Raw genomic sequence first — 25,294 nt, 5'->3', positions numbered from 1 at the left:
TACCGGTGAATTCTCCTTCTATTGGGTATAAATTTTTTGGACTTAAATATATTAATATAGTACACTTGTACGACCAATAATATACTGGTTAGGCCACATAAGATACACATAAATATAAGCTGTTTATATAGAGGATTTATTGTAATTTATTCTGTGGCTGACTCGGTCAAGCACTCTTGTACAATAAATTAAAAATGCAGAGCTTGGAATACATTTTTATTTGATTTTGTTAATTTTTGTATACAAAATATCATTTATTAATGAACGCTTCTGAACGTCAGTAATAATATTAATAGTTCGGAATGTACATTTACTGTTAATTCTCAAATCAATGGACGAGAACAACTGGTCTTTTAAATCGCAAAGATTTTTTTTGAATAAAATGTTTTGTTACCTTCAACCATTACATTATCCTCCTTATCATATGATAAAGTAATCAATTATAGTAATTAAATAAATAATTAAGACGTTCTACCTCTATCAGCTAGGCGCGCTGAATTTGCAAATTCAGCCAAGTCAACCTTCAAATTCAACTTAAAATACAGAAACACTCTTAATAGTAAGCAGTTTTATAATTCTTTTTGTCTATATAACATTAAAATATAATAAATAAATAACACAGGAATAACTTCCCCGTGGAGCAACGGTGCTGTTCGGTGCAGTCTGGAGACAGCCGGATGGGCGCCATGGCTCCAGGGCTTCGGTCTACTGGTTTGGCTGTGTCTCACTCCACCACAACAAGGTAAAACCCCACTTATGTACTATTAAATTATGAAATTGTTACAAGAAAAAATATTTCTATCTATATGACAATAAATAAATTACAGAGGATTGGCAAGAAGAGCCGCCAGGTGGAGGCACGCCTCGAAAGAAACGCGAGTCAAACGATCTGCTGCACATATTCTCAGTCGGTCACGATTCACTTGTATTTGAGCTATGGGCCAATCCTAACAACGGTAATTGTTTTTTCAGTATACCATGAAGTTTATAATTATATATATTTATAGTTGACTAGCTGCCCCCGCGAACTTCGTTTCTCCTTAATGTGGTTTTAGTTAGCCTTAATACCGTGACACGAAAGAATAATTATAAGTATTATCGTCACTATAATTTGAGTTGCTATGCTAACACCAAAAATTAAAAAAGTAGAAATAATTGAATTTCAGGGTATTTCGTTTACTACAAAATAAATTTAATTTATACTTTAGCCTCAATAACACGTGGTAATCATGATATTGAATTGTAGCTTATATGACACGATTGTCGGTTTACCATAGCAATTCCATCTATTGATTACTTACTCAATCCAGTCGAAAAGTATCGACATCTGTTAGAATCTGTTGGAGTTAACAGATAATTGTCACAATTAATGATAGACAAATAATTTGCAATATAATAAAATTGCGACTATAGTTAAAGATCTAAGTTATCCTATCTCTTAAGTTGGACCAGACTGCTCACGGTGTGCCAATTTACTTTAAAATCGGTTAAATAGTTTAGGAGTCCATCGCGGACAAACATCGTGACAGGCGATTTATATATATTAGATATAAAGAACTCGTTACTATTTTGTGCCATTGGTTATCTTTTCACAGTTAGAGCTTTTAGAATCTAAGAAAAAGTCCGTAATCTTTATCTATCCCTTTGATAAAAATGGCGTTGGTTTGACACACCCTTTTAACTGAGATATCATATTTTTTTATTGAACAGAGGGCAAGACGCTCATCTGATGTTAAGTGATATCACCGCCCATGGACATCCATCGCGAGTCACGTTAATTTTTGCAACGATACGTTAAGACACAACCTAATGAATTTAAAACAACTTTATGTTTATAATACATCTATTCTTGTCAAAAAAACAAAAAAGTTCTCTCCAGACTACTCTAACTTTCTCCAAACAGCAACGTGTGACTCATAGAAGTATGCGTCGAACGAGTTATGTTGCATTACGCACTGCGGCAAAAAAATGTTTACCTACGAAGCACAGCTGTATAAAACTATCCACAAATATAAAAACAATATTACTTCTTTCAATTCATATAAGTGAATATGTTAGACAAAATTACTTTTAAATTCATTTCTTGTTTTTTTTTACTTTTAAGTTTTAAGTTTATTGCATGTTTCTATCGTTTTATTGTAATTATTTTATGAACGACTACAAATGTAATGTTAATCTAAAGTATTATTCTCATGTAAGTGACATTTTTATCTTTTTTGAGAAATAAAGTGTTTAAAGCTATATATCCTTATACTGAAACTGAACTGAATATTACTAATGACCTATAATAATAAACTATAGGGGAACTGACTGTGCGGCTCACACGGCCGGAAGACGAAGCCAACTGTGTGTTAAGCTCGGCCACGACTCGCACGGCGATAAGACCGTCGCGTTGGACCTGCCTTGCGCTAAACGTAACTGAGCGGTTGCACAGACGGCTTATATACATACAGGTAGTGTGATACATAACAGTCGTAGTAGTAGTAGTAGACACATATCTGTGCCACTTTCATGGATTCTTTCTTTAAACGCAGGAAGCGTTCCCAGAAATTCGATTTTTTTTGTACTGTGTTCAAAGTATTTTATTTTCCTTGAATCAGATTATTAAGGTCCTTGCTTCCTTATTAAAGCATTGCATGAGAGTATTTTATAACTTTGTCTTGTAACTTCAATTGTATTTTCAGGTAACTCTGTATGTAAATGGTCGCGAAAATGAAGTTTTGTCATTGCCTCTCCAAGGTACGCATACAAAAAAAATTCTATAGTAGTTAGAAGATCTTCTATTGCATCTCTGCTTTGTCGTGGATTATATGGTTATTAACATTTTCATTGGTACAGCGAAGCCTGACACGCTTTCTAACATAAAATTTCACAGATTTTTTGCAATGCCATTGTTCAGCTTTCAATTCAACATTGACCAACTGCTGCTCACGTGGTTGTTCTAAATTTTAATAACTGAACACAGCAGCTCACAAAAGTTATTTTCTAGTATTGTAAGGAGTATTTAAGTCAAAGTCAAGTTAAAAATCATTTATACGTTCATAAGTGTACATAGGTACCACAATGTACACTTATGAAACAGAAATATACATAAATTGCTTTCAATTTTATATTTACTGCCAGTTCTCAAATCAAGGGCGTAGAACGGAAGAGAAGAACTGGCAATAAACTCTCCGCCACTCTTTTTAATCAAGTTTTTTTGTTTTACACAATGTTTTTAAAGCTGCAACCATCACACTATGTTCCACATGACATTTTAAGCTACATCTTAAGATATTTTATAACAATAAATCTGAATTTAATATTGCTCTATCTCATTTCATAATGACTCATACAGAACACGTTAATATTAACAGTGTTAGACACAATCACAAGTAAAAACTTTCAAATATTCTAGATTGTATAAGTATAAATAAATATATGCACTGGATACTCCTACAATACTCGACATAAACATCTGTGTAAACTTCTCTGGAATTTGTTTCTATAATTTAAATAAATCTTCTTCAGGTATCCTAGTCCGCAAGGCGACACCCAGTAATATAATCCTGGGTGACGTAAAGCCGGCTGGTACGGGAACGGTTCGCGTATCGTCAATGCGTGTGTATCGAGCGCCCGTACTGGCAGCTCCCGCTGCGTTGCATCTCGCGGCCCATGGGCCCGACATGCCTTGTGAGGTTAGATTTATTTACCGACTAAAATAATATTTTCTTAATAATGGTGTGCTAACCATTGATACTCGACTATTGAACAAATATAGCTTTGCGTGATTACTCATTTGTATATAGTTTTTGTGGGCGTAGATGGTCTTAAGTGGGGGAGAGGTCATCATCATAGAATAATTTCATGTACACTTCTATTCAAATAAAAAAAATTAAAGCGCATCTTTCAACTGTTAAACTTGAAATATCTAGCTTTAAATAAGTAAATAAATCTCAATTATAAACATGATTATAGGCTTATATATTGTCTCCACTTAACCCTATATTATGTACTATATATATTTTATTTACTTATAAAACACTTTACATTTTTTTTATAGTCTGTGCATGTCTAATGCACTTAAGCTATGGGAATTGTTGTATACGTTTCCTGTGCACAAAATATATCTTAAAAACATCTGGAAAATCTGTTTCTGTAATTATAATATGAACTGTCTATTGAGTTATAACAAAATAGCAAACCTTAACTTAATATTTCTTACAGATCCGTTGCGAATCAGCTAATTATCCTTTAGTGATCACGCCGGAACTATTAGACATGAACCTCGATTGGGACCAAGTAAGACAATTTCCTCTAAGCTATATTGAATAATGTTGTTATATCTAACATATTACAATTTACGGCTTTCTTATTTGCTAGGATTTTTATTTAAATAATGTTGGAAATATCATTGCCAATTCTTTCTTTACCAGGTCTATGAAATTCCAAGTACAACTCTGCGGGAGTTAAATGATAATCTTTTGTTACTCTTCTCTGCCAACTCTCCCGATGTTATGAATCTCTATCAACCACCGGCGCCAACTCCTACTGGTGAGACGAGTCAACAAGACATATAAAAAATACTAAATCTTTGAAAATAACCATTTGGTTTTAATAGAAAAAATAAATATTATGGCAATTTAGAATACTATTTATTTAACTGTTATTTATTTTTATGATATAAAACTGTAGATTCTCTAAACGACACTAATGCTTGAAGATATTAAATATTGGGTGTGGTATTCAATACGAGAACATGTCATTCTGAATAAATGAAAACAAATTGATTCTGATATATTTATACCCTATGTAGCAGTGTTCGGCGGTCGCAGTGTGGGAGGTCGATCACTGTGTAGCAACGGAGTGCCTGAGTCATTGCGGTGTACGTGGGCCGTGCGTGCACGTCCGCACCCTAATCACAACTTACACAATGCTTTGTTATCGCTCGGTGGACCAGAACTCGTACTGTTTCTATATGCCAGGGTCAGTTAAGATTTTTTTTGTTTGTTAGTCTTTGTATTTATTTATTCATTTAGGAAACAAAACAGATACATATCTAAACATAAAATTAACACATTGTGTATGTTCACAAAAAGTTTCACTGATAAAAAAATAAGATATAAAGCAAAACAAAACATGACAGCAGAATGTTATTTAAGTAGACAATACAATACAAAGTTTATAAATCAGGAGAACGACAAACATACTAGTAGCTATAATAAAGAAGAAAGATAAAAGGTTTAGGACTTTAATAGTTGTTTTAACCTATTCTGAAGTGAAGCAGTAGAGGGGTGCGAAAAAAGATCGATATTAGCAGAATCCAAAGTAGAACACATCCTGTGAAGAGGCTCACGAAACCCAATGTTGGTTCTGGGAGTCGAAAAGTTAAAGGTTCTGTGCGAGCGTAGAGATCTGGCAGGAATATTGAATCTTATGAGTTCGAGAAGATTTGAACAAGTTCATGTACGCAAATTTTCTTATAGTGACACCATCAAAAAGTATTGTAATGTGTTGTAATGTCTGTTGTAAAACTGTCTTAACGAAGAAATAGCTAACGTTCATAAGCGATGGCGTATGTGATTCTATGCGAATAATGCAACTGGCTGGAACTTCGGCTACACTTTCTTTTTGTTTTCATTAAAAAAATATCTCTTCCGGCCAATATATTCTACGAAAAAGCAAAACCAAAAAATAACATTTTGTTTTTAAATAATGTTTACTTGTATAGTCGTCATTAATATACTTTATTATTCATTCTATTCAGTTACAAAAAGTTAGTAGCATCTCCTCGCTCATTTTCAATGTTGCTTATTTAGTGTATATATTTTTGTAGGTCGTAGAAGCAGGAGGGACCGCTGAACAGCAGGCAGCAGCGTTAGGCGTCGCGCTAAGTGCTTGTCGAGGTGACGCACGGTTATACGCAGCATTGCACGCTCGTGATACGTTAGACATGTTGCTGCCCATTTTTTCCTGCGCAGACTGCCGTCTTGGCCCACACACACTAGCGGTATGTCTTTGCTAAATAACTAATAGACGAAAGTATATGTATTATTTTATTTAGTACCAAATAGTACTTTGAACGAATTATTTACAAGTTAATTTTTTTCAGTTGATGTGACAAAAAGGCGACATGTTTTTAAGTTACTCATTTACAACTGCCCTAATTCATGACCAACATTATTTCTCTTCATAACAGGGTCGCAAATTTTACAAAGACATTAGCGCAAAATACTTGTCAAACTAACTACTGGGTACTGATAATGGTGTCCCAATTTAAGGCTGCAACTATTCATCCTAACTGTCAAATGTTACCTAATTTTAACATATGGCAACATTTTGAAATTTCAGATTATGTTCAAGGAAGCTTGTGACAGATCGGTAATAGAAATTAGTGGAGGTGCGGTTCGCGTCGATGTGGGCACACGGGCTGTACTGCTGGAGCCACGACTTCTTCTCTTGCTGCTGCGTGCTTCCAGATATCTGGATTCACAGCCTGTATGTTTATGATTAGATCTCTGAGTATTATTAAATCACTAACATTTTAATAGCTTATGAAATTGTTTATTATATATTTAAGGAAGTGCAATGGGAGGAAATGGATCTTAGCTCAAAAGGCGAGGACAATGAAGACAGGGATAGGAAGTTTAAAGGAGAGTTGTGTGGTGGTTCCGTATGGAGTTTAGCTCTGGCGGCGACACGTGCATTACTGCGGCCGACGCATCCGCGCCGCACTTTTAACGCGTACCAGGCAGCACGGGTACCGCTGCTGCGGCATCTGCTGCTAGCTTGCAAGGTAAGGTTGCGGTTAACAAGTCTAAATCCTTCAATATTTCCACTAGTTTCGTCCTTGATATGTTTTTATAGCAGTAGGGTCTGATACGAACCTTTATTCTAAACTAACAAAAACTTTTTGTTTTTTGTTCTACCTTAGGAGCGGTTCCTGAACTCTGACTCTGGTCCGTTGTCTGAACGCGGCAGTCTTACGCTAGTACAGGTGGTCCGCACTTTACTAGACGCGCCGCCATTACTCGCCAACATCGCGTTACTCGCAGACTTCTTACTGCTCATGCACCAGGTATGAACTGATTAAATTCGACGTCAATTTTAATTTCAGACGTATTTACATTTCCCGTTAATGTTAAAACCAAACTACAATATAACGAATAAAGCGCCGATATTTCCAGTACTTTTATTTTCAATTCATGTAATTTCCTTTATAATTATTTTTATCGTTATTATATAATTTAGCAATGTACTAAACAAGACAAAACATTCCAACTAAATGAGACTACAAATAATTTCTAATTCTAGGCTAGTGAGACTTTTATCACCCACTCCCGCGCAAATTTCTACTTCCTGGTGACTTCAGAGACGCCAGATAGCACGGAGTTCAACCTCTTGCAGCTGTTAAGCAAACGGCGTGGAAAGCAGCAGCTACGCAAGTGGCGAAGTCGGGATACCATTGACAAGTCTAGCTCCTCCAGTATCTCCAACGACGACAAGGGCTCCCGGGAAGAATTACCACGGGACACGGACAGCGATAAGACTGACAACGCCAGCCTGGACGCTAAGCAGGTCAAATCTATCATCAATACAAGGATAAAAGAAGATCGGTATGTTTAGTATATAAAGCCTTTAATTATACACTTCCGTACTCTTATCGACATTGATATATGGATTATTTTCAGAAAGAGTGTATCGTCAACTTCAGAATACTCGGACGCCACAACAGCCGGTTAGTAAAACTAGGAATTAGTAATAATACTTAATAGAACTATTTTTTTTTTAAATTTTATTAATTGCTGGAAATTGACAGAAATTGGCGCTGAAAGTGAAGTTGACAGTACGGAAAAACCGAACGGCAATGATGGAAATGAAGGAACTGACCCGCTCAAGGAATACGTCGTAATTGACTCAGAAGACGTCGGACAGCCCAATGTGGACATATACGCGGACGGACTCTACCAACAGGTATCATTTTTTAATTATTGTTAAACCACTTTGGTAATTATGTAATATATACTTGACTAGCCTTTTTGCCCGTAATTATTAAATAAATTTTCGTTGACAGTTAAGTGTGAAACATTTTCCGATGTTAATAAATTGTATTGTATTTTAGCGCAATGTACGCGCAGGCGCCGAGCCAGGCTGGAGTGCATGTTCAGGGCTACTGCTTCTTCTGAGAGACACCGTTTTACATTTGCCTCAGAATATGTTACCGCAGGTATTAATGACTTGGTTGCATATAACGCTACTACATTTTCAATATACAATGAAACACACAAGTTTACTTTTAAAATTAAAGAAAAATGGATGCAAAGACTTCTGACGTCTTATTGTTTTTTATTTATTTTTCTTTGTGATTATTGTTATTTTATGTGTTTCTGTGTGTGTCTTTTGTTAGTAATAAATGTTATCTCTATGTCTATGAATGTTTTGTTGTTGTTGTCTTTTTTATGTAACAGTAATAAGTACAATTAATTTCTAAATTGTACTAACATTTTTTATTTTTATCAGCTTATTTAATTTGTTTTCAGGCACTAGGTGGTGCAATACAACCAGAACAGATAGCGGTATTAGCGAATCATCGCTGTGCGAGCGTACGAGCGGGTGTCGTACGCGTAGTACGTGCTTTACACGCTCGTGACCCGCGTACACTTGCCGCGGCGCTGCACAACCATTTCTACTTGCACCTTGCTAATCAGGTATGCTTTTCTACGAAAAAGCTTTACGTATAAAATTAAAAATTATTTATATTTGTGATAATAAAAAAATTTGTGCGTGTACACTAGTACACACCTAAGAAGTGAAACTTCTTTATGACCTTATTTTTTGGAAAATTATCTACTATATGCAACGTTACAGATATTGGTTCAATAAAGTTAAATCAGATAAAGTTTAACAAAAGGCTTTTATTATCATAGACATGAATACAAATAATACAATTATTTAATTTAACCTTATTACCACTATGAGTATTACAGAATTTCATTAATTGTAATAGATTTATTACTATCACTGTTATCGTTATTTTATATATTTGTTATTAATGGCTTCGCATCTCTTCGAAGGGACAGGGTCTCTTCTGGTAGGGACAAGAAAAAGATGACACGTAACGGGAAATTGAGACGCGTAACCCAAAAACGTGACGGTAAATTTTTTTCTACCGCCGATAAAGAAGTTTCATTTCAAAAAGTTTATATTTATTACATCATTTTAAATTTTTACAGTAACTTAATAGTAATACAATAGAAAACTTATTAATATAAAAATGAAACTATAACATAATACAAACAAAACAATATAAAACCTTATGTTTTTATAACTACTTATAAATGTTGGTGATTTGCCTTATGTGCCTATCCATTTTAATGTAGTAGTTCGAAACAATAGTTAGCTTGACTTCCCAAACAAGGGGCGGTGTGGTAAAAACATTTTCATTTTAATATATATTAGTCTTTTATCAACACGATGCATCATTTCAAAGAAAATACACTTATTGAAGCCTTATCGAAAGAGGTTCTAGGGTGAGAACAACGAGAAACTTGCACATACTTCCGACTTTTGACACTCAATATAAAGTATAGAGAAATCTATATAGATTAGATCATAGATAGTCATACAAATATTTTTCTGATTATGACATATATTTCCAATTTCTCATTTAATACCCCTATATATATTTTACTGACTGGCTATTATTACCTTTAACAGATATCAATGTATGACGGGTCCTGGGAGCTGGCCGAAGCTTGCGTCTCTCTGCTTACGGGACACGACAAACCACTAGAGGACCAACTAGATGTAAGTAAATGTAAAATTAAGTATGACTATATAAATGGAACTTACATATATAAACATATCTTAATAATTCTTAACCATTTCACAATTTATTAAATTGTATTACGTCAGTCCAGTAACGCATTTGCGATGCAATGCCCATGGACGCTGGTATCACTTAACATCAGCTTTTAGGGGTTGCCCGCATTAAAATTAAGAAACTTAAACATACTTATTCGAAACAGTTGTAGTTTTGCGTTTAGTATTACTATTGTGGTGGTGGTAACTCCAGAATAATTACTACGTTAAAAATTGTTTTTCATAATATTTTGTAATATAATTAACCAATTTTCCTGTCCAAAGTAATGATATGTCTATTAGGAGGAAGTATGGAATGATCCGGATTCGTGTCGTATGTGTCCGCGAGCGCCACCGTTGCTTGCAGTGCTGCCTACTTGCCTCAATGATGTTCCTCTCGCTCACAATATACTTGCCGTACTGCGCAGACTTGTCGATAAGGTACAATATTTTCAAAGTCAAAATAACTTTATTCATATAGGTAAACAAGTACACTTATGAACGTCAGAAACGTTAAATTATTTCGAAATTTACATTTACTACCAGTTCGCAAGTCAAGGGCGGGCAAGAAACTTTCCGCCACTCTTTTTTTATCGCTAAGTTTTGTGTAATACAAATTGTTTGAACTGGATGGAGCAAAGCAATCCCAAGGATTAGGATCATTTAAATATTCGTCAATTTTATAAAAAGCTTTAGTGAATAATTTACGATTGACGAGAGCTTTGAATTTATTTAGTGACAATTCTCTATTTTGGATGCACATACTATAGAAGTTCAACGCTTCTCAAATATAGATCATCAATTCACTAACATTCTTAACATTCATTTACTACGATTATTCGCGTTGTCCGTACATTCGTTAAAAGTATTGCTGAGCGATGTTTTGTTTCCTCATACAATAAGACCGTGGTTAGAACTGGTCGATTTCCTTGAATGAATCTTTACCAAACTATTCGACAGTTTTCATTAGCTCATAGATGATTTTTTTAATGACATCCAGTTATTTTTTTCATTTTAGTTCAAATACGGTCCAATGCTCAAATTTTTCATACAAGAATTAATAATTACTGTATTACCTTTTAATTAATTTATTAATTATCACGTCTCTCTCAAAAACACCGTAAAGTTTGACATTAGCCACATTAGTCATCACTGAAACCGTTTTCCTGGGCATAACCATTGACAGTACATTACAATGGGGAGCTCACATCGCAGCATTATCAGGTAGACTAAGTTCTGCAGCTTATGCAGTCAGAAAAATAAGACAGCTTACTGACGTTGCTACAGCTAGGCTTGTATATTTTGCTTACTTTCATAGCATAATGTCCTACGGTATTCTACTGTGGGGCGCAGCGGCTGACGTAGATGCCATATTCATTCTCCAGAAAAGAGCAATTCGTGCAATTTACAATCTTGGCCCCCGCGAGTCTCTGAGAGAATTATTTAAAGAAATTAATATACTCACGTTGCCTTCCCTTTACATTCTAGAGAATATCATGTTTGTTCGTAAAAAATTGCATCAATTCACTGTCAAAAGTGTATAAAATAGTAGTCCCAAAATACAGATTAACAAAATCGAATAAATCGTTTCTTGGGAATTGTGTCAGATTCTACAACAGGCTACCGAAGTGTGTAACTGATCTTACGACTAAAAAGTTCAAAAACGTCATCAAAGGAATCCTAATTAAAAAAGCGTATTATAAAATCCAAGACTATGTTGACGATAAATATGTATGGCGCTAATTCATCTCTGCATGTGCGGCTTCCCTGGCAACTTGCGCTGTGCAAGTGTGTGTATCTCATTTTACACTAATAGTAAAAACTCAATTTTCTTTTGCATTGTATAGAATCTCTGTATACCTTGCATTATATAAACTTCTCAGCCGATTATTACTATTGTAACCGAGTCTTTGTAAGCTAAACCATTGTTGAAAAGAGTGTCCATGGAGTTTCTTGCCGGTTCTTCTCCATGAGACCCACTTTTTGGAACCGTGCAACTAGACGTTTCATAAGAGCCTGCAAAGGCCTATTTGAAATAAAAACTTTTGATTTTGATTAGAATATTCTTAATATTTTCAGTCATCAGTAAAGTCCCTACATGAAGTGGCCCTCTGCGAAGTAGTAGTGCGATGTATTGCAGGAGTTGGAGACTCGGGGGGCGAAGGCCGGGACCTATTGCTAGAGGAATTGGGAGATCTGTTATCCCGTTTTGCTGTAAAGGTGCTTGCTGGAAACCACAGCACACAGGTATTAGACGTTAGACGTCATGGTGGATAAAAAATCAATATAAAGTGTGTGTTCAGTGTTTCCACCTCACTATAAACGATGTTTATAATAATAGTAAATAAATAATTAATTTTAAAGTTCGATGTAACGAAATGTATTCTTGAAACTTGAGTTTGCTCGATCGAAGTAGCATGTAGCGTTTGTAGCAAGAATATTTAATTTTTGTTTTGAATAAAAGTTTGTTATTTTGAATCTGTGTATGTTACAGCTGATCGTAGATATACATCACCTATTGTGCTACATAGAGCGCGGTGGTGTGAGTGGTGACGCAGATGGCAACGGGGAAGGATGCGCTCGCGCAGCTCGAGCCGCACAAGTGCAGCTCTACATAGGACAGCTTGACCATCTTGAAACACGACTACACCAGTTCCACGTGAGCGCGGCTGACAAGATAGCTGGATACTTTTCTAATGGTCAGTACTTAAATTCTATTATTATAAAAATATATTTAATCATGAAAAAATAATATAATTATTTAATTAAGGATAAATTTAAAAAAAATTGTTGACTAAATAATTAACCGGTTTTGTGTGCGTAGTACTTTCGTCAGCTGTTGAGGGCCGAGGCAGCGAGCGCGGAGAGGTGATGTCTCGTCACGGAGCCGTTGTATCACGTGCTGTTGCTTTCTTACTCTCGCGTTCGCCGCGTCACGAGCTCGTTGATGAGGAGAGGTTACTGTTTCGCCTGCTTGACACTCTGCTTGCTGGTATGTTTTACTTTTCAATTCTCTTTTATTACCGGATTGAAGCTATGTATAATAATAAATGTATATGTGCTTTACAGCATGAACGCACGCTAAACGTCGGAAAAAATTTAAATTATGTAAAATAATAATACATAGCTTCAATCCGGTAAAAAATTATTTCTGCTGTTAAATTTTGATGTCGAAAATACAAAATATAGTTAAAATCTGTTATAACGAAATCGAAGAGACTACTCATATTTGGTCGTAAAAACCGATAGTCGTAATAGCCAATGACATTGTTATAAAGGACCTAATACATAGAATTCAGCTGGTACCTTTGATTTTGGTCAATATTACCGGTATGTTGTTCTAAACAGGTTCCGGTTTGACTGTATATAGAAGATATCGTAGATTATCCTGTTAAGTCATGCAAGTAATAGAGATCAACAATGTTTTTTAGCAGTTTTTTTTTTTAAATAAAATGCTGGTTTGTCCGTGCAATATTTCCTACAGATATAGAATGTATAGCATTAGAATGAAGGATACTTTGTTTTACATATTAAAAACATGTCATATATATAAAATACTAGGCTTTCTTTCACTCTATATCTATCTATATAGACGTTTTTTCACTCTATATTTACCATTCACGTTACATAAAAGATTAAATTAATGCTTTGAACGGCTGAAGTGAGTGCCTAAGTCCGGAGTCTCTCTCGGGACGTAACTTCCTCGATTTTAGTAATCGCCACACTTATAGAACTTTTCCTGGCTTATACAAGGACAAAACACTTAATAACTGGCTTATTCTAGACGTAATTATCTAAAATATGTAGTATTTTTTGGTAAGTAAAGTCTGCCGTAGGAGGTACACTCAATGAGTGTAGCAGCATGACCACTTATAGGCAACGATGGCGAAACGTCGTGAAGCGCATCACATCTGCTCCTTTGATTACCACTACTAAATAGCGATCACGACCGCTCTGTCAGAGTGTACCGGATAAGAAGAAGAATCATGTTTTACGACCCTACTTTTTTCGCTTCACGTGAAATGCCCCTAATAGTAGATATTGTAACTTGTAGGCGTAAGTGGCAGTGGGTCTGGCCGCGGGCGTTGGCGTTGGGGCGGCGGTGCCGAATGGGCTGCTTTACTTGGCGAAGTGTTCTGGTGGGCGGCCAGCCCTGCATCGGCCGTACGTTCCCTACAGCCGCGGCTTCTACGCACCCTATACTGTGCGCCGCCTAATGCCAGAGACTTGCTTGCACCCAAGGACCCCTCTCATATGAGGAAGGTAAGTTTACAAAACTGTGTTTAGCTTTTTAACGGAACCGCATTGTAAAGCATCAATTTGCGAATAAGAGTCTTGAAAACAAATGATCAAATTTTATATATAAAACTGGCTCCATACTGGCTTAATTGCTGTAAAAATAACATAAGAAAATGTTATTATATTTTTTTTAGTTTAACTAAACCTTTTAATTCTATTTCCTTAGCTTTCGGTATACCTGTTGACGATGATCCGTCACATCCACCTGGCAGCGGAGAGCGGCGAGGGTGGTGGGGAAACAGTAGAGTTAGCTATCACGGACTGGGCACGTGATTGGGCGGTGGGCTCGCAGGCTGATTTGCCAGAACGACCTTTACCCGCGGAGGCCGAGCGTCTTTTACGTGCTGATGAACTACGCTGGGCCAAGACTTATTATGCCCACACGCAGGCGCAGCAGATTGCGAAGTACGAATCATTTATTCAATATTCAAATGATCTGCTTGAAAGCACGATGGAACCTAATGTTTTAAAAATAATATGAATGCTTATATAACGTTTCATTTATGTTACATCCTTTAAAGTAACACACCGGAGGCGTGTAGTTACTATTCCTTATTTATTTTTGTCTCGTATGTCAATGTATGTTTTTATTTAAAAAAATATAAATATATTTTGATTATAGGGCAGTGTTTAGCCGGTCGGCATTGGCGGCGCGTGTTTGCGAAACGGCGATGGCGGCGACTCGGCGTGTTGTGGACGCGCAGAATGCTGAGCGTAAAGCTTTCCTTGACCACCTTAGGGACGCGCACGCTCGCCTCGCACGAGCACACACACGTTGGGCCCGCACGCTCGATGCTCATGCCCATGAAAGAGGTTTTTAAAATATCTTAAAGTTTTTAATAACATTATATTTATGTTATCAACAAACCGAATCAGGTTTATGCTATTAGAAACTAATAAAGTCAGTTTCAATGCAGAAAATTTCGATTAGAAAATCGGTAAGTTTCAGACTCGAGATTACCATACAAAAATGTTTGAGACTTTGACATAGTCACAGTTCGCCTTAAGTCTTGTTTTTATATCAGTGGCGAATACGTGTAGGGGAAATATTGAAATATAATGTTTTTTGTCATTTATACATTGCTATTATTACATTAAAAAAACTTGAACTGACAAGTGCTACACAAAAATATATAATATTTTGCTACAATGTTATAAATCGTGATTAAATAGGCGTGTGGCACCGCTCCCGCGGATATCCCATGTCGTGGCAGCTGGACAGCACTGAAGGACCAGCACGTGTTCGTCTACGCTTACGACGTGCACACCTTCGCTTACCGCCAGACAAACTACAGCCTCTACATAGGCATAAGACTGGTAACTTCTTAATCTATTAATCTAAAATCAATTATTATTGAAATTGATGCTAGACGTGTACGCTAGTTTGTTTGTTTTTTTAACCCGAGTCTAGTGAGATGTCGCAGGAGTATGTCGAATTTTACATGTCGCTGAATGAATGCCTTCAGATCTCCTGGGCATAAATAGTATCTTATTTGAACGGCCTCATTAAACGTATGCAATACGTATTCGTTCCTATTGTTTATTATTTTTCCATTTGTTGTTTTTGCATATAAGTTCTCCAAGCTCTACATAACTTGTATCTTATAATTTACGTAGAAAACGCACAGCATCCGCCACCACTACGCAGCGTATTATCAGGCGGCGGGGGTGGGGCCAGAGGGGCGAGGCTTCAACGCGGAGAAGCAGTCCAACATATGTCTCGGGTGCTACACGTGAGCGTGGCTGCTGAGACTGCCGGTGAATTACTCCTTACGGACAGGGCTATACACTTTGTGCCAGATGCAACGTCCGAAAATGCAGAGGGCATAGCGTGGCCAGCGTCTAGTGTCTATGCCGCTGCCACGCGTCGGTGGTGCCTTCAGGAGCGAGCAGTGGAGGTGATTAACAATTTGTGAAATTATTGTACAAATATCGCAGTTATACAGAAAACACTTTTTTTACCGGATTGAAGCTATGTAATATAATAAACTTATAATTATTATACATAATTTTAAATTTCTCCCAACGTTTCGCTTGCTTTATAGCACACTAAGTTTATAATAATTTTAAATGTGTAAAAGCTATGTTAGCAAAAGACAATACTAATCGCAGTTATAGAGAAAACGTTTCGTTTCGAGTCGTTTTTTGTTCTGATGTGTATGTCCCTTATGTATAAAATACTTAATTTAATATTATTTAAGACTATGTATGCAATAAAGTGTGTTTGACAAAGTTTAAGAACTATTATACTAAATCTGTCAGACCAATGTCAATTTGTACAATGCGCGCGCACTCCGTCACAAAAAACTTACACCCTGAAGTTAGCATAGTCAACATTTTAAAATAAAAACGTCAATTTCTTTAATTATGTCGAAATATTTTTTGTGATATTTAAATAAACTTTATTTAACTACATAATGCGTACAATGCGTATTTTCAATGTATTAAATACTTTTTTTCGAAACGAGACTAACAATATAGTGTCGTTTTTTCTACAAACGTAGAATAAGGCGAAAGATTAAAATTAAAAAAATATATATATCTTGCTACGCCAAAGAAATAAAACTTCTAACGCATGTACGAAGTACACACACATGTTCTTTTCCATTGTTTTTTTTTTAAATATTGATCGACAATTATTTTGTATACTAGAAGAATGATTAACCAAAATACATCGTAACATGTTATTAAACAATTATATTCCTAGGTGTTCGTTCGTCCGTCGCGAGCGCATCTGCTAGCGTTTGAAACCCCAGCGGATCGAACTGCTTTCCTTTCGCATCTTGCTCGCACGCATCCACATATCAAGTAAGATTTTGTAAATAACATTTGTTTTTCAACAGTCAATAAATATTGTCGAAAGGTAAAGTAAAGCGGTAAATTAATCCAGAACAAAATATTTTGTAAGTCCGAGTGTTAATAGACTTGAATAAATTAACGATAAAACACAAAGCACCTGTGGCTCGTACTGTATTGGATATTACGAGACGGGACGCTTCAATTTGTGTATGCAAATATTAACAATCGACTCTCGAAAAGTTTACTATAGTAAGTTTGAATCTCTCGATAGTTTGAATTTTTTATTTCCAGTTCTTGTAAAATACTTGATATTTTGATTAAATCTAATGTAAATGGGTCCTCAGGGTAATTTGTAGTTGAAAGAATAGTATATAGTAATGGAAAGGAGAGTCAACTGTACTTGTATAGAAGTTGAATTTCTTTATTTTTATCTAGTCTGAGTGTTATACTGTTGTTATGTCGTAAATTTTTTGAGAATTTTTGTGCTAGTTTGTTAATAAAAGGGAGCTGTATATTGAGTCGTTTCTAGTAGGTTTTATTTAAATATTTTTTTTTCAATTTAAAGATTTCTCAAAGAATTACATTCGGTTAGTGAAAAAATTTAAATTGAAGTTTGGCTAGTTGTGTACGTCGTGCTATTAAAATATAATTATATACTAAATATGTAGTATATATAAACAAAAAACATCTATTCCAATGTGCATTATATAACATTTTATACAGGACGGAACCAGAGAGTTTAACAGAAGCAATGAATCAGTGGCGAAATGGCCTCATCACAAACTGGGAGTACCTGATGATTCTAAACAGTCTTGCGGGTCGTTCATACAATGACCTGATGCAGTACCCCGTGATGCCTTTTGTCCTGGCCGACTATACCTCTAAAATCCTTGACCTGACAGACCCTGCGTCCTTCAGAGACTTGAGCAAGCCCATGGCTGTCCAGAATAAGAATAGGGAGCAGCATTACATCAATACGTATAATGTAAGTAGAACAATTAACAGGGTTTTTCAATATTTTTCAAAATTAAAACAACATCGATATCAACTTTTTTTTTTGCTTATATTTTCCGTGTATTCTCTTAATACTAACATTTACATTATTTATATTCATTGGTTCATACCAATGAATGTAAAAAATGTCTAATCATTTAGACATCAACATTTTTTTTTAAATGTTACTTGCTGCTGAGTATCGTATACGAACGCGCATATCATATATTCAGCCCCTTGTTGGCCTTAACCTCCTTCGCCATCGCAATCTATCCAGAGATTCCCGCTTCCAACTGCGAACCCCTATTCTTTCGAGGTCCTTCACAACTCCATTCCACCAACGCTTCCATCCCCTTTTTTTTTTTTTTTTTTTATAAAATAGGGGGCAAACGGGCAGGAGGCTCACCTGATGTTAAGTGATACCGCCGCCCATGGACACTCTCAATGCCAGAGGGCTCGCGAGTGCGTTGCCGGCCTTTTAAGAATTTGTACGCTCTTTTCTTGAAGGACCCTAAGTCGAATTGGTTCGGAAATACTTCAGTGGGCAGCTGGTTCCACATAGCGGTGGTGCGCGGCAAAAATTGCCTTGAGAAACGCTCAGTCGTGGAACGTCGGACGTCGAGGTGATACGGGTGGAATTTTGTATTTTGCCTCGACGTCCGATGCTGAAACTCAGCTGCAGGTATTAATCCGAACAACTCCTCTGAACACTCTCCATGGTAAATGCGGTAGAAGATGCAGAGTGACCCCACATCTCTACGCAACGCCAAAGGATCGAGCCGCTCGGAGAGGGATTGGTCATCGACGATTCGAACCGCTCTTCGTTGGATACGGTCAAGTGGAAGGAGCTGGTACTGGGGAGCCCCCGCCCAGAGGTGAGAACAGTATTCCATGTGGGGCCGTATTTGCGCTTTATAGAGTTGCAAGCGGTGGCCCGGAGTGAAGTACCGTCTCGCCTTGCTGAGCACACCAAGCTTTTTGGAGGCTAATTTAGCCTTTCCCTCCAAATGACCGCGAAACTGAACGTCGTTCGATATGTCAACGCCAAGTATTCCGATGCTGGCTGTGGCTTCAAGAAGAGTGTTTTCGAAAAGAGGAGTAGCGACAAAGGGTATTTTTTTCGCGGAAAACGCGCAAACTTGTGTCTTCTTGGGGTTAAATTGGACTAGGTTTAGTCTACCCCAGTCCGAGACTCCACGTAAAAGAGTTTCGACTTCAGACACAAGTTTGTTCCGGTACTCATCGACAACTGCCCGAGAAATACCTGCCCGGCCAGTGTAAAGAGTATCCCCAGTGCTGTCGTCCGCATAGCAATGAATGTTGCTAAGTTGCAACATGTCATTGATATGCAGAAGAAACAGGGTCGGGGACAGAACACAGCCTTGTGGGACCCCAGCATTCACGGGTTTAAGGTCGGAACATGCTCCGTCGACGACGACCTTGATGCTCCGATCGGCTAGAAAGCTGGAGATCCAGTCGCATAATTTCTCAGGAAGCCCGTAGGCTGGTAGCTTCGAGAGCAGTGCTTTGTGCCACACCCGATCGAAGGCTTTCGCTATGTCCAAACTAACCGCTAGTGCCTCCCCCTTGGACTCAATTGCCTCTGCCCATCTATGTGTAAGGTATACTAGAAGGTCACCAGCTGAACGACCACGACGAAAGCCGTACTGATAATCGCTAATCAGCTGGTGGCCCTCTAGATAACTCAAGAGCTGGCCATTAATAATGGATTCCATTATTTTGGAGAACAAGGAGGTTATTGCGATTGGGCGATAGTTGGATGGATCAGTGCGATCGCCTTTTTTAGGGATCGGATGTATCGAAGCGGTCTTCCAGCACTTCGGGACAGTGCCGAGCGAGTACAGGTACCGGAAAAGGCGCGTCAGGACCGGAGCCAACTCAGGAGCACATGTACGCAGCACAATTGGAGGGATACCATCCGGCCCGCTCGACTTATGAATGTCCAAGGAAGATAGTGCTCTGCGAACAGCACGTTGCTGGAATGTGATTTCCGGCATTGAGTTATCACACCGCGAAATCGCCGGTGGTGATCTCCCCCGGTCATCCAAAGTCGAGTTGGACGCAAAGAGACAGCCCAAGAGGTCGGCCTTCTCCTTCGCAGTGTGGGCGAGCGAGTCATCCTCTCTGTGCAGCGGTGGTATCGATGGCTGACAAAAATTCCCTTGTACAGCTTTGGCGAGAGACCAGAAAGCTCGGGTCCCAGAAGGGAGTTGGGCCAATCTCTCGCCAAATCTGGCGATGTGCTCTGACTTTGCCTTAGCGATTTCCCGTTTGAAGGACCTGGAGGCTGAGTTATATGCTTTTTTATGTTCGCTGGTATTGGCATCACGAGATATCGCCGCCTCCGCCCATGCATTAAAGCATTCTCGCTTTCGACGCGATGCCGCCTTGCAAGAACGCTTAAACCAGGGCTGTGACCTGCCACCGATCGGCACCGCAGAGAATGGAATAAAAAGTTCCATGCCCTGCAGAACCACTTCGGCGACAGAGGCAGCGACGGAATCTGGAGCTTCCGACGAAAAGCACATAGGCCCCCAAGGGTAGGACGCAAAGAAAGACCGCATCCCATCCCAATCTGCTGACCGATAGTGCCAAATACGACGACAACCCGAAAAACGGGGCCGAGGAGGGCGCGTAGTAGGCACAGTACTCCGGACCACACAATGATCCGATGAACCCAATGGCGGGTCAACAGAGACTTGATAGGTCTCCGGATGTGAGGTCAGCAGAAGGTCCAACAAAGAGGGTTTATGACCATCCACATCTGGTATTCGCGTAATCGCAGGGACCATTTGTGACAGGTCGTAAGCTAAAGCAAAGTCGTGAAAGGATCTTCCCGCGTGATCGGTGGTTTCCGAACCGAGCCAATCGGCATGGTGAGCGTTAAAATCGCCAAGTATCACGATTTCAGCGGTAGGAACCCCTTCGAGCAGGGAATCTGTAGCCATTTGGATGTGCTCAATGAGTCGCTCAGTTTCGGTATTTCCGCTATGGGACCTATACAGGCATGCGTAGAATCGCGGATGGTCATCGCAGTCTACGCGCAGCCAGAGGCTAGATAGGTCCCTTCCTTCAAGCTTCTTCCTTCCTTTTGTTTGATAATCTTGTTCTCTCGCCTAAGTGTTGGCTTGCCCAGGAATTCAATGCGTGTGGTCAACAATGGCGACGCGGGTGGGCTGCGGGTCCAGCCTCCCTGCCCTCCCCGCCTCGTCCTTTTGACGCATGATGGCCTCGCAGAATCCTACTATTAAGTATACTAGCCAGTCTTACATGAACGCACAATTCAGGATCTGAAAGCTGCTCGACGCACAGGCTGCAGTCCGCTACTGTCCCGTCAGCCACATCACTACGCATCGCTGTACTCCAACTCAGGCGGTGTACTACACTATCTCGTGCGAGTGCCACCTTTCACCGAGCAATTCCTTTCCTATCAGGGTGAGTCACAGAGTTAGAATTTTTTTCTCAGGCTTCTAATAACAACCATAATTCTTATATATTGAAAATTTAAATTCATGATACATACTTATTCCATTTAAATAAAGTTTCGACGACTCGTTTCACCAGATGTGGTTAGCAAGAGACTAGTAAAAAATACTGAGGAAAGTTTACTTTTAATTTTTAAAACGATTAAACAACAAATACTATCTATGAATACGTCAATTAAAAAATAATCTACAGCACAGAACAGCACTTCTTCTTCTTCTGGGTACTTCTCCTTCTTCTGGGTACTTCTCCAAGGGTATAAAAATTTACTATAAATTGTATTGATTGGTTACAGACAATAACTTCGATATGCCAGACCGGACATTCCACTCACTTGCAACTACCTGGCGCCTTATCACTCACGACTCTCCCACTGATGTCAAAGAACTCATCCCTGAGCTCTACTATCTGCCCGAATTGTTCTACAACAATGAAGGTACAGTGTGTATACATTATTTGCAACCAAAAGAGTTATAAAAGATTTCAGAACATCACATATTTAAAACGAATTTTCGTATACTTGTAACTAACTTTGGGCCGCTTTCAGTAAGTAGTACTGAGTAATATGGGCTATATTTATTTACAAATATAAAAATTAATTAATACCCCGTGACATAAAAGCAAATCCTTTGAAAGACTCAAATTCTCCACATTTTTATTCTATACATAGTCCGTCCTTGTATTTTGTAAATAGTAATAACAATATTACGTTATAATCTCTAAACATTCTTGATAATAAAAACCCGTTTCAGTTTTATAAATATTAGATAGGTATTTTTAAAGAACGCTTCAGGATTCCTTACTTAAGTAATATATTATCACAACTATTTTTTGGCATACCCCATGTCTATATCGTATTTTTTTCAATTAGGGCTAAAAAATACATAACATTTAATGGAGCTTTGGAGTTCAAATGAGCCTTTGTATGACGATCACGAGACTTTGCTTTGCATAAAAATACTGGTAGCTCATCTTTGCTGAGCTCTTACAAGATATACTTGTTTCGTAGGTTTGGAATTGGGAGTGCGCCAATGCGGCCTACGCGTGGATAGCGTAGAACTTCCACGATGGGCGGCTGAAGCTCGTCTCTTCACGTTGGCACACCGCCAAGCCCTCGAAGCACCACATGTAACCGAAGGTCTTCCACATTGGATCGATCTTGTCTTCGGCTACAAACAAACCGGCCAAAACGCTGTCGATGCCATCAATGTCTTTCCAGCATGTGTAAGTATCTTGCCTCTTATATTCTGTCTGATAAAATGTCAACCAAGCGATGTTAAATGTTGCTGTATAAGTTTGATAAAGTTAAAAACGCACAAAACGTCTGTTTCAAATTTGTATGGAAATCCTTAGACGCTTAGGCTGTACGATTTTTCATAAAAATATTTGACGGATGTAGTTTATCGTTATGTTCAATACGGTCTATGTACGCTTCTTCAGTCATGGTGTTTTAAATAATAGAGGATATTATTTTTACTATATATTAAGCACTCGCGTACAACGAAGAAATAAATTCGAAATAATTAAATGGTAATTGCTAAATTAATGTAATTTAAGTGTTGGAGAGAGTATATGCATCTAGAAATACTCTCGGGGAGTGACTCCGCCGATTTAGGTAATCGCCACACTTATCAAACGAAGAAAGCCTTAGTAATGTAATGCCTTGACACGATCAGTCTAGGTTCCGTAATTTAAAGTGGTTGTGTTCCGATCTTCAGACGTACTACGGATTTGACCCAACTGCGTTGGAAGACGAAGTGGATCGCACAGCAGCTGAAGCGATGGTGCGTACGTACGGACAGGCGCCCCGACAATTGCTTCGAGCGCCACATCCGCATAGGGCGCCGGATCTTGCAAATCACGCGCAGGTAATTCTAAATGAAGCCCATATTCCAATTCCAGCTGAATAGTATTTTATATATTTATCTTTATATATCTTAGATAATAAGTTTAAAACATAACTAAGGACCTATTACGTCAATTTGTATATATTTCCCAAAATATACAGACAGGACAGATTATTTACATTACTCACGTGTTAACCCCTCCCTATCCCACGGTGATACGTGGTGAGGTTTAGGAATAACCCCCCCCCCCACAAATAATCTTATAATATTGTTTTTATGTACCGTATAAAGTATAATCTAATCCTATTGTAGAAAATTGTCTAGACAGAAAGGTTGCAAGTTATTTTTTACTGGCATAAAAATTATATTAAAGGAATGGTGTAATCATGCGAAAAACATATTGTATTTCGTTCGTTGCCTGGCAACGGCGAGACGAAGAAATAATACAACTTTCGGTTTACAAATCACGCGTTTGACGAAAAAATAAGTACACTAGATATCTTACTATCGTAAACTAAACAAAGTTCAAAATAATTATATTTATTAATCACTAAACAATGTACTAATTAATCATATTTTAGTTAATCCTAAGTTGATTAAACATATCTAAAATAAAAAACGCAATCTATTTCACAGCAGGCCTCATCATCAGTATACGCAGGGGTCCGTGGTGTACGTTGGGGAAGGTACTGTGGGTCACCAGGCGCGCCTTCCGCTAGACAAGTTCTACGAAGAACGTACGCGTCTGCGCACGCCTTATTGCCGCTACCACACGCGCGGGCTGTAGTTGTCTCGCTCGAACGGACTGCACTTATGCCTGTGCACGGTATGTATTTTTTCTTTAGAGAGAATAGTACAATAATTATTTATTTTTATAATGCTTTTGGCACATCTAATGTTATCAATTTAAGAAAAGGTAGATATTCAGTATTAAGTAGACGTTGATTTATTAAATATATTAAACAATATGTAACAGATTTTTTAAATAATATTTATCCCGGTTGTTGAAAAGTCCAGGAATCCGTAATACTCAGCACATCAAGTGAACAGATAACTCTACTCATAATTGATATTATGAGTAGAGCTTAAATGGCCTCATTCAATTAAGACGCGTTTATAACCAGACCACAGACAAAGTTAAACATATTTTATGACATTGTTCTTTTTCTAGAAGAACCATTAGCGACGGGATCAGGAGCAGCTAACAATAAAAACAGCTCGTCGAATAGTCCCAATTTAGGACTGAATGTGGGATTGGTATCTTGGGGCCACGGTGACGGTGCAGTACGACTGCGCCGGCGCAGAGACCTGCCTCCGGATATCTTGTTCCATACACCACCTACTGAACAGGTATGTATTTTTGCCATAAAAATAGTAATATTTTTAACATGTTCTTTTCGCTATAGGTTAATTGAACCCACCTATGTTAAACATAGTTAATGTTGTTGCTTATATCGGCCTATTACCAAGATTAGAAGTTTTAAAGAGTTATATGGAAAGAACATCGTGCAGACACATTACTGCATCCGTTGCTTTGATAATTTTAAAAACGCCATTGAGATTCAAAGCAAGATCAGCTTTCGATACCGAATTTATGCGAATGGAAATTATTGTAAGGTTTAAATAAATTACTATATTTCAGATAACGACAGTATGCACATGGCAGGAAGGCAGATGGGGCTGTGCATTGGGCCTTAGCGGTGGGGCCGTAGTGGTGACACGCGCAGAGTGCTGTGGTGGTGTGCTTCGTGCTCGTACGAGGCAATTGCACGCTCATGCCGCACCCATTACACACATTGACGCGCAGCCAGCGGTCACACTGCTCGTCACATCTAGTGAAGACGGACTTATTGTGCTTTGGGACTTGCACGAGTACGTAATTTACAGTGTATTGATATTATTTATTTTTTTCGATGATAAATTGAAGATTTTATTATAGAAGACTTTATATCAAATGTTTTAATAATTAATTCCTTATATCCTAAATCAGATTTCAAGTGTACTTTGTGTAG

At 38.0% G+C, this 25,294-nt stretch overlaps 1 protein-coding gene across 1 annotated transcript in view; it reads left to right on the top strand.

Moving 5' to 3' along the window:
- Positions 1-25,294, top strand: part of LOC123720837 (lysosomal-trafficking regulator) — a 42,323-nt gene that overhangs the window by 14,915 nt on the left and 2,114 nt on the right. The window contains exons 8-43 of the mRNA XM_045677623.1: positions 623-742; positions 828-956; positions 2,302-2,453; positions 2,685-2,739; positions 3,511-3,677; positions 4,207-4,281; positions 4,416-4,533; positions 4,796-4,965; positions 5,816-5,989; positions 6,331-6,477; positions 6,560-6,775; positions 6,914-7,057; positions 7,294-7,595; positions 7,671-7,717; positions 7,799-7,953; positions 8,102-8,206; positions 8,520-8,687; positions 9,697-9,786; positions 10,144-10,281; positions 11,920-12,087; positions 12,335-12,539; positions 12,665-12,832; positions 13,895-14,103; positions 14,306-14,544; positions 14,762-14,952; positions 15,313-15,456; positions 15,757-16,037; positions 16,847-16,947; positions 17,662-17,923; positions 21,240-21,387; positions 21,731-21,871; positions 22,445-22,659; positions 23,154-23,303; positions 23,919-24,108; positions 24,454-24,632; positions 24,925-25,154. Of these exons, the coding sequence (XP_045533579.1) occupies positions 623-742; positions 828-956; positions 2,302-2,453; positions 2,685-2,739; positions 3,511-3,677; positions 4,207-4,281; positions 4,416-4,533; positions 4,796-4,965; positions 5,816-5,989; positions 6,331-6,477; positions 6,560-6,775; positions 6,914-7,057; positions 7,294-7,595; positions 7,671-7,717; positions 7,799-7,953; positions 8,102-8,206; positions 8,520-8,687; positions 9,697-9,786; positions 10,144-10,281; positions 11,920-12,087; positions 12,335-12,539; positions 12,665-12,832; positions 13,895-14,103; positions 14,306-14,544; positions 14,762-14,952; positions 15,313-15,456; positions 15,757-16,037; positions 16,847-16,947; positions 17,662-17,923; positions 21,240-21,387; positions 21,731-21,871; positions 22,445-22,659; positions 23,154-23,303; positions 23,919-24,108; positions 24,454-24,632; positions 24,925-25,154 (5,893 nt within the window). The remainder of the gene's footprint in view (positions 1-622; positions 743-827; positions 957-2,301; positions 2,454-2,684; positions 2,740-3,510; positions 3,678-4,206; positions 4,282-4,415; positions 4,534-4,795; positions 4,966-5,815; positions 5,990-6,330; positions 6,478-6,559; positions 6,776-6,913; positions 7,058-7,293; positions 7,596-7,670; positions 7,718-7,798; positions 7,954-8,101; positions 8,207-8,519; positions 8,688-9,696; positions 9,787-10,143; positions 10,282-11,919; positions 12,088-12,334; positions 12,540-12,664; positions 12,833-13,894; positions 14,104-14,305; positions 14,545-14,761; positions 14,953-15,312; positions 15,457-15,756; positions 16,038-16,846; positions 16,948-17,661; positions 17,924-21,239; positions 21,388-21,730; positions 21,872-22,444; positions 22,660-23,153; positions 23,304-23,918; positions 24,109-24,453; positions 24,633-24,924; positions 25,155-25,294) is intronic.

Source organism: Pieris brassicae, chromosome 2 (genome assembly GCF_905147105.1).
Source record: "Pieris brassicae chromosome 2, ilPieBrab1.1, whole genome shotgun sequence".
Taxonomy (NCBI): Eukaryota; Metazoa; Arthropoda; class Insecta; order Lepidoptera; family Pieridae; genus Pieris; species Pieris brassicae.
Note: the sequence above shows the minus strand (reverse complement) of the source record. Positions and strands in the feature narration are given on the sequence as shown.